The sequence below is a fragment of the Anastrepha obliqua genome, chromosome 2 (assembly GCF_027943255.1).
Source record: "Anastrepha obliqua isolate idAnaObli1 chromosome 2, idAnaObli1_1.0, whole genome shotgun sequence".
Taxonomy (NCBI): Eukaryota; Metazoa; Arthropoda; class Insecta; order Diptera; family Tephritidae; genus Anastrepha; species Anastrepha obliqua.
The window spans coordinates 92,751,281-92,768,526 of NC_072893.1; the positions used below are offsets into that span (position 1 = coordinate 92,751,281).

The 17,246-nt window shown below is 36.8% G+C and overlaps 1 protein-coding gene across 3 annotated transcripts in view; it reads right to left on the reverse strand.

Moving 5' to 3' along the window:
* The window catches only part of LOC129236755 (rab11 family-interacting protein 1), a 61,271-nt gene that overhangs the window by 1,408 nt on the left and 42,617 nt on the right, over positions 1-17,246 (reverse strand). Inside the window, exons 2-6 of one of the 3 annotated variants that reach the window (XR_008581710.1) lie at positions 11,455-11,599; positions 10,703-11,370; positions 8,645-8,790; positions 8,424-8,584; positions 17-119 (exon numbers count right to left, since the gene is read on the reverse strand). Coding sequence is in view for 1 of the 3 variants with exons in the window: in XM_054870951.1 (XP_054726926.1) it covers positions 8,424-8,584; positions 8,645-8,790; positions 9,431-11,370; positions 11,455-11,599 (2,392 nt within the window). In the remaining 2 variants the exon portion in view is untranslated. Of the gene's footprint in view, positions 1-16; positions 120-8,423; positions 8,585-8,644; positions 8,791-9,430; positions 11,371-11,454; positions 11,600-17,246 lie in introns of all 3 variants that reach the window. The other 2 variants (XR_008581709.1, XM_054870951.1) reach the window with 2 other exon arrangements.

Sequence of the window (17,246 nt, forward strand, 5' to 3'; positions counted from 1 at the left end):
TATATTTATTGCTTACTTGTCCTGGCTACGACATGCGAACCGCCAATCGGTTGGAAATTCATCGCGCTGCGCAACTGTTTCTTTACAAAAAGTCATTCATATTGATGTAGTTTTTAAAACTGAAGAAGAGCATAACAAATAACATAACGAGGTTGCATTTAAAATTATTAGTAAACAAGGAAAATGTGTAGGCAATTGCATTCAAACATTTAAACATTTAAGTGGACATGACAATGACACAAAAAAACACACAAAAAGTAGAAAACATATGGGATAGGTGCAAATGAGATACACAAAGGGAGACTTGAAGCTTTGATAATGAGTGACAGTAATGCATAGAAAACAGAAGAAGAAGAAGAAATACGAAGTGCAACGCACAGCGAAAATAAGAAAATGTAAATAGTACGAAAACTCGGATAAATGTTATTAACAACTAATCGTGCAAAGACATACTTGCCACAGTGGAAATAGGAAGGGTATGTTCAGTTAATAAAATAACTATAGCATTTTGCAATAGGGGCGGTCGAAATGGAATAAACCAAGTGGTTTGTGAGGCATTAACTAAATTATTTTTTTATTTAAAAGGCCCAAGGGAATCAAGTTCCAATGATGCTGTTGCACAGTTTCGGCTGAATTTGAACAACGGCCTGGTTTATATGGAATTTGAAGACGTCGGTCAATTGAGGCTTATAGACATAAAATTGCGACATCAGCAAACACTACAAGAAAAATTATAGCGTACGATCACACCAATTCACGTCACCTCTGCAAGAGACAGTCATGCCCTAAAATCGTTCGCAATAAAGGTTTATCACTTACAGGTGCTACTAACCATGTAACTTGCCAGGGTTTTTGGAATTAATGGTAACTGGTAACTGCGTAGCGGCCGCCGTAGCCGAATGGGTTGGTGCGTGACCACCATTCGGAATTCACAGAGAACGTAGGTTCGAATCTCGGTGAAAGACCAAAATGAAGAAAAAGTTTTTTTCTAATATCGGTCGCACCTCAGCAGTTAATGGCAAACCTCCGAGTGTATTTCTGCCATGAAAAAGCTCCTCTTAAAAAAAAAAGTATCTGCCGTCCGGAGTCGGTATGAAACTGCAGATATCTCCATTTGTGGAACAACATCAAGACGCACACCACAAATACGAGGAGTAGCTCGGCCGAGCAACCAAAAAGGGTTATGAATGAATGAGCACTCAAAAGATCGAATTAATGGATCATCCACCTTATAGCCCTGATTTCTTTTTGCCTGAAGAAGCTGTTGAGTTGAAACCTTTGAAAAAGTAAAAACAAAAAATCAAAGCTGTAAAGTTTTTAACTAGACCTTTCTGGGCTTGTAGTTTGAGAATTTTTTGCATTGAGGTGTCACGTCTTTTCTTCCATACAGAGGACATGCTCGAATTTTTTTATATGGAAGAAAAGTCCTCAAGAAAACTTGCAAAAATCAACGATGTTTTTAGTCCGGGAGCAAGGGGTCGATTTTGGACTGCGTTTTTATACCGTTAAATTCTTGACTATACTTGTGATTTAGCTTTCATGAATAACGAAAGGGAACGTCAGCTGGCGCACCCGCGGTGGGTGTGATTGTGGGAGGGTACGAAACGTGTCGAAAAAAATGTCTACTAATTCATTTTATGCCGGCTGAAATTTTTTGTGTGTATTGTTGACATTTAGTAATATAGAATAAAAAAAAAATAGTCAGCTGCGCGGTACAGGGGGGAAACACGTCAGCTGAACATGTAAAATAAATTTTTTTACATAATTTTGGACACATATGTGTCCACATATGATGGTCAGCTGCGTTTATAGCGGTGGGAAGACCTCAGCCGGGGTCATTTTGACCTCATCATTTCATGCCGACTGATTTTAATACTGAAGGCAGTCGCCATCCAATGGATGACGAAACCAACCGTCAGCTGGCCCAGTAGCGGTGGGTACGTGCGTGAGATGCCGCGAAACGTGTCGAAAAATTTTTTTTAACAACTTATTTAATACCGGCTGAAATTTTTCGAGTGTATTGTTGACATTTAGTAGAATAAAAAAAATAGTAAAAATGAGCCGTAGAGGGGCGAAAATACGTCAGCTGAACAGGCGAACTTGTAAAATAAATTAAAAAGTAAAATAAATTAAAAAAAAAACTACTACTGCCGATTTACATTTTTTTTTACATAATTTTGGACACATATGAAAATATAATAATGATGGTCAGCTGTGTTTAAAGCGTAGGGAAGACCGTCAGCCGAAGAATTGAAAATTCCGCGCGCCGCCGCGTTGTATGAACGCAATGATACATTCTTGCTTCGGCTGACGGTGAAAGAAAAGGTCTACGCCAACAGCCCAGGATCGATTCAAGACCTCAAAGATGGAATTCGTGAGGCTATCGAGGACATTTTGCAATTCGGTTATAGAAAATTTCATGAAAAGTATATTGTCCTGTAAGCGTGGTCGAGGGGGTCATTTGCCTGATGTTATTTTCCACTACTAACGGCATACCTTCCTCTTTATAATGAAATAAACATCCGATCATTTATATTAAAAAAACAGCATTTTTCTTTGAATATCAAAATAACACCTCTTATTAGATAACCCTATATTTGGACATAACTTCCTTAATAGTTTGCTTATGTTCCAAATTGTAGAAATTGACTTTGAAAAAAATAATAACTGATGAATAAATCTGTTCGCGAAGTTCATAGAGCACTGGCGAAATGAGGAATGAGCTGCCGTTACGGTAAATAGCGAGCGGTGAATGTTTGTTTTCAAAAAATTAATCAGCTAAGTCAACATTTGGTTCAACCAAGACTGCGCAACTTGCCATACAGCGCACTTAGCAATCAATTTATTGCAATATTCAAACCATCATTGACGCCATGCGGCCAGATTTATCGGAAAAAGTAGTCAAAAATTGGACTGTAACTCGTAGCCGCGGCGAACATATGCCAGATAACGTATTCAAAAAATAAATGCGATGAAATTATCTACCAAATTATAAAACAAAAATCATTCCCACAATATTTCTGTTTTCTATTAATATTTTAAGTTCTCAAGCTCTTAAAAAAACACCTGATATATATTATTCATTCAACTTTATTCGTCAAGATCTACAAAAACTAAACTTCGTCGTGTCGCGACTAGAAATTTTGGTAAGGCGGTGATTAGGCGCAAATAAGGCAGCCAAACTAGGGCCAAGTCCCGAAAGGTATCGCCACACATCTGCCCCATTAGGCGCAGGTTCAAAAAACCGAACTTCGGTAATACTCCGGATGCCCTTCTACAAATCAGTTAGGGATTCCAATTTATGCCTAAGTGAGACACTGCCACAGATTTTCGTGACCACAACCAAATTTGGTATTGTTCTGGCATGCCAATCTTTGCCTTGCCTAACGTGGGCCTGGTAAGGTAATAGTGAGGCGTGCCTCAGTAAGGCCTGCCTAATTCGGTCCTAACTGATTCTTCGGCATGCCTCACTGTAATTCTAGTCGGGGTACTAAATGCCTTTAAGACTAACTTGCCCATACTGTTGGAGTAGATTTTTTATTAAATTATTAATAAAATAAATAATAACGCAAAACAAAAAAGAACAAATCATAGGAAATAAGCGAATAAAACAAAAACAATTTCTATGTATTCCATTTTGCACCTTTCACCAGTTGTACGGATGGAGTATATTTTTAATATTTTGTTCATATATCCCTATCACGTATGACATTTTTCATACTGTTTGGCACACTTCCCACTAAATTTGGAATATTTTTCGCGGGAATAGTTTGACATTCGTGCTGTACACGCCGCCATAATTCGTGTGTATTGGCTGGGGTTATTTCATATTATCCAGAAGTTCTCAATCGGATTGAGGTCAGGATTATGAGCGGGCCGCTGCATCACCTCGAAATTTTGCTCAGCTAGCCATTCTTTCACGATTTTAGACGTATGCTTGGAGTCCCTATCCTATTTAAATATTACTTCTTCTTCAGGATAGACGGTTATGCCAACAAAATCAGGAAGATGAGTCTGCACAATATGCAAATAGTCCTCCTTCTTCATTATTCGGTAATTTTTTTGCAATAGCGTGAAACAGCCACCGTGAAGCATGGTGTGTTTGTATGGGTTCTCCGGTACGTCGCCCGCAATACTGCTTACCATCGGACTGAAGCCGGTTAAATTTTGATTCATCTGACCAAATTACACGCTTCCAGTCATCTTCAGTCTAATTTTGGTGTTTCCTGACGGACTTCAAACGTGACTTAACATTTCGTTCGGACTGTGCAGGTTTTGTTATTTTTACCGCTGAGACATAGCCAATGTTGCAAAGTGCTCTTGCTGCAGTCCATCTGCTAACGGGTTTATTTATAGCTATAGCCATTTTCATTTGTTTAATTATAAGACATCCATCCGATTAAAAATGTTCGGCGACCTCTGTCTTGTGCTCTAAAACCACCCCTCTCCTTTTGGGACTCTCTCTTACAACCACTGATTATTATGTGCAGTTAAAAATAAATAAATAATTGGCGCGTACACTTCTGTTAGGTGTTTGGCCGAGCTCCTCCTCCTATTTGTGGTGTGCGTCTTGATGTTGTTCCACAAATGGAGGGACCTACAGTTTCAAGCCGATTCCGAACGGCAGATATTTTTATGAGGAGCTTTTTCAAGGCAGAAATACACTCGGAGGTTTGCCATTGCCTGCCGAGGGGCGACCGCTATTAGAAAAATGCTTTTATTAATTTTGCTTTCACCGAGATTCGAACTAACGACCTCTCTGTGAATTCCGAATGGTAATCACGCACCAACCCATTCGGCTACGGCGGTGCAGTTGCTTGACTATTATTCGCGTCTGGGAACCAGCTTTTATAATGGATATGACACTGTCCTCAATTTTTCGCGATAATTTCTTCATGTCTTTAATTACGTATTAAATTATTATACTAACTTCCTCTATCTTATCAAATTTCAATGTGCCGCATTCAGAGACAACAAAACTAACTGCAAATAGATTTTTTCGCTGATAATATTGAGATAAAACTGACATCTTAGAGGTGCAAAATTGAGTATATAGAAGTTGTTTTTGTTTTTTTTTTCGCTTTTCTCCTAGAATTTGTGCTGTCTTGTGTTATAATTTATTTGGCAGCATACGGAGTATTAACATGCTCTCATATGTGCACCCGACTGTACTTCCATTTGAGTTCAATGGTACAGTGCCGCTCAACTGAATAGGTTTGAAAATTATTTCTTCTATTTTTTCTTCTCTCTTTGTTGCTATGGCATTTTTTCCTTCTCTCTTTTTTGTTTTATACATTCATTTGTTTACTCATAATATGACAAAAAATGTAACGGGTTATATGCAACGGTAAATCAGAATTTTGTTTTCATCGTGGAATTCGCTAAATGTGTGGTCTATTTTTGGCTCATCTGATTAGGTTTGACAACCTTGACTTCACTTTTTGATTGACTGCGTGATTGAAAACATATAATTTCTTTGGTCTACTTAAATTTAAAGTAATGGCTACCATTTTTTTTAATATGGGTCGGGAAAATCTTTAACCGATTTTGAAAAAGGTCAAATTAAAGGCTATATTGAATCTGGCCTAAACCATAATGAAATAGCAAAGAAGATTGGTCGAAGGCAAAACGTGGTAAGCAATTTTCTTCGTAATGAAGCCGATTACGAGAAAAAAATGAAAGGAGAAAAATATATGCTACAACGGCATCAGAGAGGCGACTAATCCTTCGAACTGCTTCGAATTCCCACCTCTCTGCCAGTAAAATCAGGGATGAATGCGGTGTATATGTTAGTTTGGCAACGGTAAAACGAATTATTCGAAGTGCTAAACACTTAAAGAGATTAAAAATAAAAAACAAAAAATCCTCTCAATGATGCACGGAAGGAAGCGCGACTTCGAATTGCGCGGGATCACATGACATGGAACAAGGAGTGGAAGGCTGTGGTCTTCTCCGACGAAAAAAAGTTCAATCTCGACGGACCGGATGGCTACAACTACTATTTTCACGATATGCGAAAAGAGGAATGCTTTTTGAGTCGTCACCACGCCTGTACAGGAGGCGTAATGGTTTGGGGAGCCATATCGTTTTATGGAACTTGCGAGCTGCAGTTTGTTTCATCAAAGATGAATGCAAATGTCTACAAGACTGTGCTCCAAAAGGCTTTTCCCCAGTTTTCCGAAATTTTTGGACCTATTCAATGGACGTACCAACATGACAACGCTCCCATCCATACAGCCCGGGTTACAAAACAGTGGATTAAGGACCAGAATGTCAACTTTCTCGAGTGGATGCCAGGGGGGAGTCCCAGACATAAATATTATCGAGAACATTTGGGGACTTTTATCCAGGAGAGTGTGTGAAGGGGGAAGACAATTTCAAGACTAGGCGACCCTGGTTGAAGCGATTAAAAAAGCCTGGTCAACTATTTCACAGAGTGAAATTGAAAAATATTACGATTCCTTATCAACTCGAATGTTTGAAATAATTAAGAACAAGGGTGGTCATACCAAATATTATTATAAATAATGCAGAAATAGTGTTTTTTATTATTTAAGTTACCAAGAGCCATCAAATATTGCTGTGAATAATTGTTTTTTATAGTTTTGTTGGTCAAACCTATTCACTTGAGCCAAAACTAATGTAGATTTTCAGCTTTGTTTTTGAAAATATTATAAAAAAATATATAAAAACCAAACCAAAACAAAAATAATACGAATTCTATATAGAAGTATCTACTATATTATTGTATTTGTGACATTACCTTCTAGTAAAAACGTATAGATTTATTTGGTGGGAAATAGTATATCCTTTGATCAAATCTATGCATCTTTGGGAAAATCTGTTGCACACGATTTTTATGAGAAACGTTTTTCATGGTGGGAATTCGTTTAGAAATGCGTCATAGTCTGCAGCTATGTGGCGAACTCAAACAATATCCTATTTCTATAACATTAATGTTTTATATTTGAATCCAGGTCCCACCCACTGTCTCTTAACATCACGCGCCGATACATTAGAAGTGAAAAAGTGAAAAGTCATATACGCCTGAAGTGTTTTTCCAACTAAGAAAGAGGCAGATAGTGGAAGGACTCGGGCTTTACTTAGCTAAGCGCTTTTGTTTCAGCAGTCTAATTCTGAAAATATTTTTATAGTCAGTGTAGTATTGAAGAGAAAGGAACTACTAAAGAGAAATCAGAAGATAGAAATGGGGACGTGAAATCGCACGACAGTTCATACGGTGCACATGTATTCACTTTTGACAGGATGTACGGAACTAGCCTTTGTGCAGCTGGAAGATGCAAAATAATTTCGTTGTCATTTTTCTATTCATAATTAAATTAATTTAATAGCTTTTGAATGTCTATGAATATTTGAACGAATAAAACCATTTGAACAGCTTTAAAGAGAGGGGGTACTTTGAAATCATTCAAGACGATTTCGTCACAACATTTTTGCTTTTTAAAGTCTTATTTCCTTCATATAATTATACTATAAGTGAACCTAAGTCTGCTTGATTATTATTATCATTATTTACGGCTCTTTCATGTTCGAATGCATTCTTTAGCTGTTTTCTTTTGACAGCTATCAGAGCTACCAATGGCAGGAGTTGAGTAGAAAATATATATTTTCCTAAAATAAGATCGATTTTGTACAATATCCATATAAAAGTTAGTTAAAACCACTGTGTATCTGAGGAAATTGTGGATATTTTCAGTCGTTATGATCGTTCAAAGAATGGAAAATGTTGAATTACTTGGCTCAAAATAAGACATAAAAAACACCAATGGACGTTCACGAAGATCTGTTAGTAAGTTTTTTTTGGCTTACTGTTTATAGTATGAATATGTGGTCTGAACAATTAATTTATTGTATACGAAATTCCTGGGAAGAATAAGAAAATATGGCACAGTTACCGTTTTGAACTGTTTTCTTTCATTTCGCACAATGTTTTTGTTGTAACGGTATACTTATTATCTACAAATGTGTGGAAAAGTTGCTGAAGCCTCTGGTCGGATATAAAAGCGAGTCGATCTGGTATCATGGAACTGACTAGCGTGCGAACGAATGCTGATATATTCGTCGCCGGTCGCAGGTGGCATATAAGCTGCCTTTTTATGAAAAGTTTAAACGTATTTCTATGGTAAGTACCAAATATACAAATTAACTTATCAATTCGAACCTTTTGCAGACGGAATTCATTCATCCATTCAAGGTAATTAGTATGTGCTGGTGCATTGAAATATAGGTTAGGTGTTGAGTGTAATGAAATTGAAATAAGTATTTATGGTTACAGCTAAAGGTGAAAATGCTATAGCAGTGCAAAAATCAATTAAAAATCAAAGTGGCAAGAATTCACAGTGTCATAATACAATACAATAGGATCATACCAAGTTCTTTCTGCAAATTAAACTTGTATTTACCTCTTCGCCGATGTGGTTCTTGAGTAGGGATTCTGCAAAAGTTTTGGATGCGTTTCCATTACACGCAGCAGCAAATTATCCAGATAGTCCTCCAGCTCCTTAACACGTTGACGTTGCAGTAACGCTTCGTTTTCCATACCATTTGCTATTAGCATAAGTTCCTGTAAACAAACCAAAAATTAGTAAAAGAAAAAGACTTTTTAATAAAAATTTGCATGAACCTCTCGCGATTTGCCATCATATTTCTTGGCTAGCGCTGCTGATATTTCCGAGCGTCGTTCTGCGTGTGATGTGGATTTTTCATGACCAATTATAATGCGTTCAGTGGCTTTGGGACTTGGTGTGGACCGATTATCTTCACTTTTCTCTACAAGATATTAAAAAAATTAGATTAAACGCTTTTCATTAATAATATTCGCTTCAAATTAAAAACACAAGAAATATGAACAATGCATGTTGTGCAAAATTAATGCAAATGATTGATATATTGTACATATGTATGTATGTAAATAGTAATGATGATTCGCTTGAAAAAACCATTTAAAAAAAATAAAACATCATAAGCGTATGTAAATGTGTGAGTGATGATGAATATTTGCGTGTATGTGTGGACAGCGCACAAATGAAATCCACTGGCGGATCTGCGTTTGATTGGCCTTATTATAGAAGCGTGCATTAAATTTTCATAATAATTTTCATTTTGTATATACAGTTAATCGAATCAAATCAAATCTAAGTGTTTTCATGCAAACATTCCACAACATTTAGTGGTGTAAGTGTGTTTGTGTAACTCTTTCTTTTTGGTCATTTAATCATTGTGCAGATTCCAAAAGCCATATTTTTTGGTTAAATGGAAGCAGTTTACATTCTGTTCCATTTTTTACATATATGTGCATGTTTTCATATCCAATTTCAACAAATCCGCCAGTTTTTGCCGCCACAGCCAACAACATCAACAACAACAAACGTTCATCAACCACTGCACACCGTCCCTCTCAAACGCTCACCTCGCTTATTGAGATACTTGTATTTGCCCATACGCCGTTCACGTTTCTCAGACGAGGTCTCGCTGGGCGATTGTTCGGGCGTGCCGTAGGGGGTTTTTTCTTCCTCCAGCGATGTAGAGCGTTTGGCAAAGTTCAAAATGCGTTGATCTTCTTCACGTCTTTTCGCTTCTCGCCGTTTCTCCTCTTCACGCTGGCGCAATTCTTCCTGCAATGCTTCCTCTTCTTCTCGTAACTTTTGCTCATTTCTGCGTAGTTCTTCTTCGAGGTGTGCAGCTTCGGCAGCACGTCTTTGTTCTTCTTTTTCAACAGCTTCGCGTCGGTTTCGTTCAATCTCTGCAGCAATAGAAGCCGCCTCTAGTTCAGCTTGGCGCTTACGCGCAGCCTCTGCAGCAGCAACAGCTGCGACCTTGGCTTCGGCATCAGCTGCTGCTTTTGCTGCTGCAGCATTAGCTTCAGCCTCCGCTTGACGTTCGCGCTCGGCTTCTTGCTCTTCTTCAGCGCGTTTGAGTTCTACTTCCCGTTCACGATTGCGTGGCATAGCCTTTGGCACAGCAGGCGCTCTGGACTCTTCCTGTATAAAAGATTGTGTATGCCATTTTTTATCCATATCCAAATCAAATAAATGCGACTTATTGCGCTGTTCGAATTTTGAAAACGAAGCGTTAAACTCTTTGAAATCTTTTGTTTCATCATCAGGCGAGAGGAGACTTATATTTTGAGTTGCTGCTACGGGCTTAGGGGTGAGAATAAGTTCTTGTGGCTTGTTAGTAACGCCTTTGACTTCAGTTTTGTTTAATTCAGGCATACTTTTCTCCTCGTCTGAGTCTGAAGATGATAAAGAAGAGTCGCTCTCGCTGTTTCTTTGCGAAATATTTCTATCAGCGAAACCATTTTCCTGTTTCTGAATACCATTTTCTTGCTTATTTTCGGCCACGTTTTTCTCTTCCACTTTTATTTGCAATTCCTTTTCTGCCTCTTCATTGGGTGTTGGTAGCGGCACGCGCGATTGCTCCCAGGAGCGTCGTTTTAACGAATCTGAACTTCCAATCTGCAAATGTTGTTTGTATAGCTTCGACTCCCATTCGTCCAGAGCCGGTTCCTTTTGCTTCGGTGACGCAGCTATCACATCGTTGAGTTGTTGTTGTGTGCGAGGTGGTTTCGAGGGCGGCGGCAGTGTTCGTGCACGGACGCTGAAGTCGTTTTCTAACTCTTCTAACTCGGGATCTACAGCGAGATCCTCCTCCACCAAATCTCTTCTAGACAATGGCTTACCTCCGACTTTGCCCAGCAGTGGTGAAGGATTACGCGGCGTAAAATTTTGTGTAGGCGGCTGTAGGTTCGAACGTATGTTCAACGAACTCGCCGAGCTTTTGTGTGACAAATTGTCAAAAACGAACTCATCTTCATCCTCACTAATCACACCGGGATCGGCCTCACCAGCGCGTTGCCCATAACGATTACTACCACCATTCGAACTATTCGGAGTGCCTATGCTCGCGAATGAGCCACTGAAGTTCGATACATCATCACCATCTTTGTTCTTCTTCTTGCTGCTCAAATGCATTTTCGAGCCAATCGATTTGGCAAACTTCTTAATGCCTTTGCGCTTTTCTATTGTGCCAATTGAGAGAAGACTGCCACCCACGGAAGAAGCCAACTGGCCGATGGAAGACTTGTGCTTTTCTTTCTTGCTCAGATCAGTCAGTGAGCCAGATTTGACAACAAAGGAAATCCGCACCTCCAATTCACCACGCTCTTTATTCTTTTTCTCTTTCCCGGGTTTACTCTCCAGCTTGAACCATTTAGAGCGTGGACGATCGTATACGTCCATTTCATTGAGTGGCAATGTAGCCTGACCGAGAAACTCATCGATGCCGAGATTATTGCGATGCAGACAAGTCAAAGCCAGTTCGGCACGATTGCCTTGATCGGGAATTTTGCTGGAGAAGAAAGGTGAGAAAAATTACATGAGATAAGGATACAATTGCAGGAAATTCTATGGGATTACGTTAAAGCTAACTTACAGTTCACATTCCTCATTCCAACTAACATTCGCTTCCGCTTTGTCCTTGACTGATGTCTGGTATTTCTCTTTGCCCAGTGAAATTGTGACGAAACAATTGTTGGTACCATTTTTACCTTTCGTCAGCAGGCCTTTTGCACGTTGAACTGTGTAATTGAAAAGTAGAGAATAAGAAGGATAGGAATATTATTAAAACTCAAACGAAACCTGTTGTAGATATGTATACATATATGACTTTATAAAAAAGTAGTTATCTATATGGGAGTAGGTACTTGGATACATTTTAAATCAGTTCAGTTCAGTTTATTGTTGGTTTGATAAGATACGTAATTTTTCTACAGTGGGTTCAAGTTTTGTTCATTTGGTCTAAAGTTGATCAGAATTATTCGAAAAAAAAATTTGTATAAAATTGTCTTAAAAGTCTATAATACAATTTAATGGTACATTTCAACCCAATATTTCTTATACGCGTGGGTTATTTTGTTCCTTATTTTTTAAAATCTGAAAAATATTCTGTTTGTAAAATCGATATCTCAGTAAGAGTGGGCAATAACGAACAGAAGCACATTAATGATTCGCTTTTTGTGGAAGAAATAAATGATATTGAGAACTTAAAATGATAAAATGATACAAAGCAGAAATACTATTCAAATATTTTTTTTTTATTTCAATATCGTATAATAGATGATTTCATGGCATTTATTTTTTGATATGTTTTCCGGCATATGTCCGCCGCAGTTACGAGTTCCATATCTATTCGATCAGTCCAATTTTTCACTACTTTTTCCAATAAATCTTAATAATAAATATAAATGAGCCCAATCAGCAAACGACTGTCATTTGGTTTAAATTTTTGCACGAGCTGTTTTATAGACGCGTAAGCCAACAGTCAAAGGACAAAAACCAACAAGTTGAGAACGATGACGAATAGTTTTTTTTCAAAATGAAATTGAAAGCGTTTTTTAGCGTTAAACAATTCATGATGACTTGCCAAACCCTATTGAACATAAATGATAGCAAAGTTTGTCATTCTCAGCTGCCAAACCATAGTTATCGATATCCATAGTTCTCATGCAGCTAAAAAAACACCCGATAGTTTTCGTCCAATCTCAATACTATTTAAGTTAGATCTAGTTGAGGTGGGGCACAAAAAACGGGGTGTGGCTTGTGGTATCACCCATCACCAAATTTTTTTATCGTATTTCTTGTTAGCGTTTATTACTTTTACCAAATTTTAATAAAATGGTTAATTTATAACAGAGATATCACTTTTTTCATTTTTAAAAATTATAATTTTCCTTAAGTGCGAACCTTTATTAGGGTCAGCCAAGTCGCAAAAACTGCATACTCCGAATTTCGAATTGGGTTCAAATCTGCACTTAGGGTCGAAAACCCAATTTTTCATACGTTGCAGCATACATTACCCGGAACTTTACATATACTCTTATTTACTCGGTAAACAAATTTTGCATGCCATTCAAAACAAGATATTTAGCTGCTTATAATGATTTATAAAGTGAATACATCTTAAGAAGCAAGAAGCTACAACAGGAAAAGATTAATAACACTGTGGTACAAAAAAAAAAGTTGCAAAAAAACTTTGGATCGGATATGGTGAGGGTTGTAGCTTATGAAAAACTGAAAATAATGGTATAGTTGAAATTTCCAATACACCCCCAAAATCTCATTTTATGGCCATAAAACCGTTTTTCAGTAGGTTGATATGAACAATCACTCCTAACTTCGCCAATTTCCATCCGATTTCGAATTTGCTTTTTTAGTTCGAAAGAACAAAAACAAGCCTTTTTGACAGTGTGTTAACATTTTTTCTGAAATGACAACTGACGAGACTGTAGACGGAAGTATTTGGAATTTTTTTATTTTTTCTCTATTTTTTCGACTTTGACATAATTTTTACGATATTATCCGATATTGAGGATTTTTTTTAGTACACTACTGTTATAGTAAATTTAATTTTGCGTCAAATGAGCTATATTTGACTGTAATTGAATTAAAATTAATAGAGTTGTGTGGGTTTTAAGATTTTTTCTTTTTTTACTACGAGATTTGGTATGCATTTCGAAGCATGAAAATAATAACAAGTGTCATTATAAACGCATAATATTTATTGGAGTATTGCGCAGTGCAGCACTGTACGGTATGGTACGGTGCAGTACACAACGGCACTGGTTCCAAACTTAAAAATGCATTGGAAACGGCCCTTTGGAGTTTAGTATGGTACGGTACATTTGTCATTTCTTCATCAGTTTTGAATACTTCTCTGTAAGAAATTCGATCATCATCATTCATCTGAAGTCGTCATCAACTAAATTCCATTGTTTAAATCGAGAAGCGAGCGTTTCAGATTGCCTTCCCGATAGAAGTATGTAAATCAGGAGAAAGATCCTGAAAATCTGAATTTGATACAATGTCTCGTTCTGAAAACTTAGAACCAGACGGAAAGTACTCTTCATCATCAGGTTTATTGTTATCAGTTTGATCATCATCAGCAATGAGTTGAACTTCCTTCAGTTCATGACCTGCAGTTGAGTCAATCATATCGTCCAAGACTACGGGGTTCTTAACAGTTGCAACATCAGCATACTTTATGTGCTTTCGAGTTTTATAATGATGACCGTTTACGTCCGTTTTACAAAAATAACAATCATCTGGTTTATGATAAGGCTGATGATGCCATATCATCGGAGAATATTGAGAAATTTGACTTTTCTGGCAACGTTTTGATTTATATCTTTTGAATTTCAATGAAACAAACAATAAAACTTTGACGTTTTAATAAGGTTAAATTATAATAACAAACTTCTTTTGTTAATCAATGTACAGTGTGAACTTTGGCACACTTGGGAGCTTTTCCATATTTCTATTGAAAAAAATGTGCTATAATATGTCAGATATTTTCGTAAGTTCTAACCAGTTCTGTTGTATGCAGTACAGTGTACTCTTATGTATTCATATATACTCCAATAAATATTACGTATCTATAATAACGCATCAAAACACGTCCTTATTCCCATTTAGCGTAAGCTATACCAACATTCCAAATTAGTAAAAAAAAAACAAAAAATCTTAAAACTCGCACAACTCTATTAATTTTAATTCAATTACAGTCAAATATAGCTCATTTGACGCAAAATTAAATTTACTATAACAGTAGTGTACTAAAAAAAATCCTCAATATCGGATAATATCGTAAAAATTATGTCAAAGTCGAAAAAATAGAGAAAAAATAAAAAAATTCCAAATACTTCCGTCTACAGTCTCGTCAGTTGTCATTTCAGAAAAAATGTTAACACACTGTCAAAAAGGCTTGTTTTTGTTCTTTCGAACTAAAAAAGCAAATTCGAAATCGGATGGAAATTGGCGAAGTTAGGAGTGATTGTTCATATCAACCTACTGAAAAACGGTTTTATGGCCATAAAATGAGATTTTGGGGGTGTATTGGAAATTTCAACTATACCATTATTTTCAGTTTTTCATAAGCTACAACCCTCACCATGTCCGATCCAAAGTTTTTTTGCAACTTTTTTTTTTGTACCACAGTGTAATTTTTTTCATATTGCTTAGTGTTTTAAACGATTATTTCGTTTACTAGTGCATATTTAAGGCTATTTGAAAATAAATTATCTTCAATTCAGTTCTTAACGACCTATAACTTAGGCAAATCCACTGAGGTTCGGCAAATGCATTTAACCCTTGTATTTCATCATACAAAAATTCACAATAAAGATTCGGAAAAATGTTAAAATGATTGAATAAACATTTTTAATTTATTACGTATTTGTTTACTGCATTTATACAGACATGAAGACGGGGCAATATCCAAAAGTTCTGCGGAAAATGGACCAATTCCAGCACTTCGGTAGAGAAATTGTGATACCACCTCGGCGAAGATGAAATTATGAATGTATGCATACATTAATTCACACCAGTTAATTGTTTCGATGGCGCATTCTTTGTCCATTTATTTGTATCAACGCACATCTGATGACATGAAGAGATACACCTACGCGATCGTTGATCTAATGTATATGATTAATGACACTCAACTTTAGAAAAGTTTTGGGGCTCTGCTAGGCAACTTTTTCGCATGAGCTTAAATATCACTACACAACAATAGCAACTTAGGACAGTTCCGCCGTTTGAGCGCTAAAATAGGTAACATTGTTATTGCCATTACTGTATTCTCTGTCATCGATGCCGCCGATTGCATGTCAGCGGATTACTCATCCGTCTCGTCAAACAAAACGAACGAAGTGAAACCGTTTCAAAATTCGATATCAATAGTCAGCAGGTAAGGCTATTCGAGGTATGCGATAAATGAAAGGAAGCCATGTTACGAAAAAGTGAGTAAGCGTAGCACATAAAATAAGAAAAAAAAAAAAAAAAATGGAGATGAAAGAAAAAAAAACGAAAAGAGCTGTAGAAACAAAAAATCAAAACACGGAAATTCAAAGTGAGAAAAAAGAAAAATTTGTGGGAAGGCAGTCTTACATCGATACTTGAGAATATATGTACGCTTATATACAAATCGACACTTTTAGATGTTCGAGACGAACTGACAACATCACAAAGCGCGTTAACCGAGAGTGGCCCGTTTGCTGTGCCCCACTAAATGGAATATGCAATTAACAATTTTCTCTAACACATTCAACAAAACTATGTACACGACCGAATTATGACTTTTACGGAGGAGGATGAGTATGTTTTAACGCAAAAGTTTCCCTCACATAATTTTACCAAGGTACAACTGCTTTTCTAGCAGAACTTTACTTTGACAGATCTAACAGTTCGATGACGTCTCTTTTAACAGAACTTAAATAGAAAGTCGGTAATTTACTAAAATGAGCATAGAGCTCATTTCGATCCAGATCCGTACACAAATAATTAAAATTCGCTCGAAAACGTTAAGTCTGTGAAAGCTACGTTTCACAAAATTGTGGTCATTTTTGGTAGTAATAATCGTCCAACAGAGCGCGAAATAAAAAATGTAATCGACATTTTTTAACCGATTGGTTTGGTGTAAGACATAAAAAAAACCAGTGCCAGTCGTTCCATTGAAGATATCGCTGATGCCAATGAAAGTATTGGATTTTAAAAATTGATCAATGGAACGGCCCTTTTGTATCTAAGTTGATGGTATATATCTACTATATATTGACGATACGTGTTTCAATAAAATTGCGTGAAATTACACGCAATCAAAGAGACAATAAATTTATTGCCAAGACCGCCCGACTTAGCGTTTTGGACTATTTTCTATTGGGCCGTTTTAAAGACAGAGTTAATGTGGATCAACTAGGTTAGAAAGCTAATTTTCGATAAATTCGCATTTCGTAAATGTCATTTCGTCAGTTGTTGTGACAAGAATTGACATGTGTAAGATATTTGGAAAATATCACGTATCATTCGCAAATTGTGAACTTCTTTTTAAAAAATATGGTTGGTCGCGATCTAATTTAACTCAACTAGTCAGGGGTCATCAATTTATCCCATCTTAAACGCCGCATATTGAACTATCTTAACTCGATGAATTATGTACTTAACATTGTGCTAACTCATCAAGATGTGGTAGTTTCATCTTATCTCAACGCTGTCAGACAAACTATACTAACTCCGAAATGCCTATTTACTTTGTTTTAACTCCTGGTGTGCTCTTAAATTGACTCTGTTTTAGAAAGTTTACAGAAAGAGCCACTGCAATGGTTGACACCAATTTAAAAATAAGCAATTATGTATTGTAACTATGTATGTCAAAACATTACAAAAATGCCA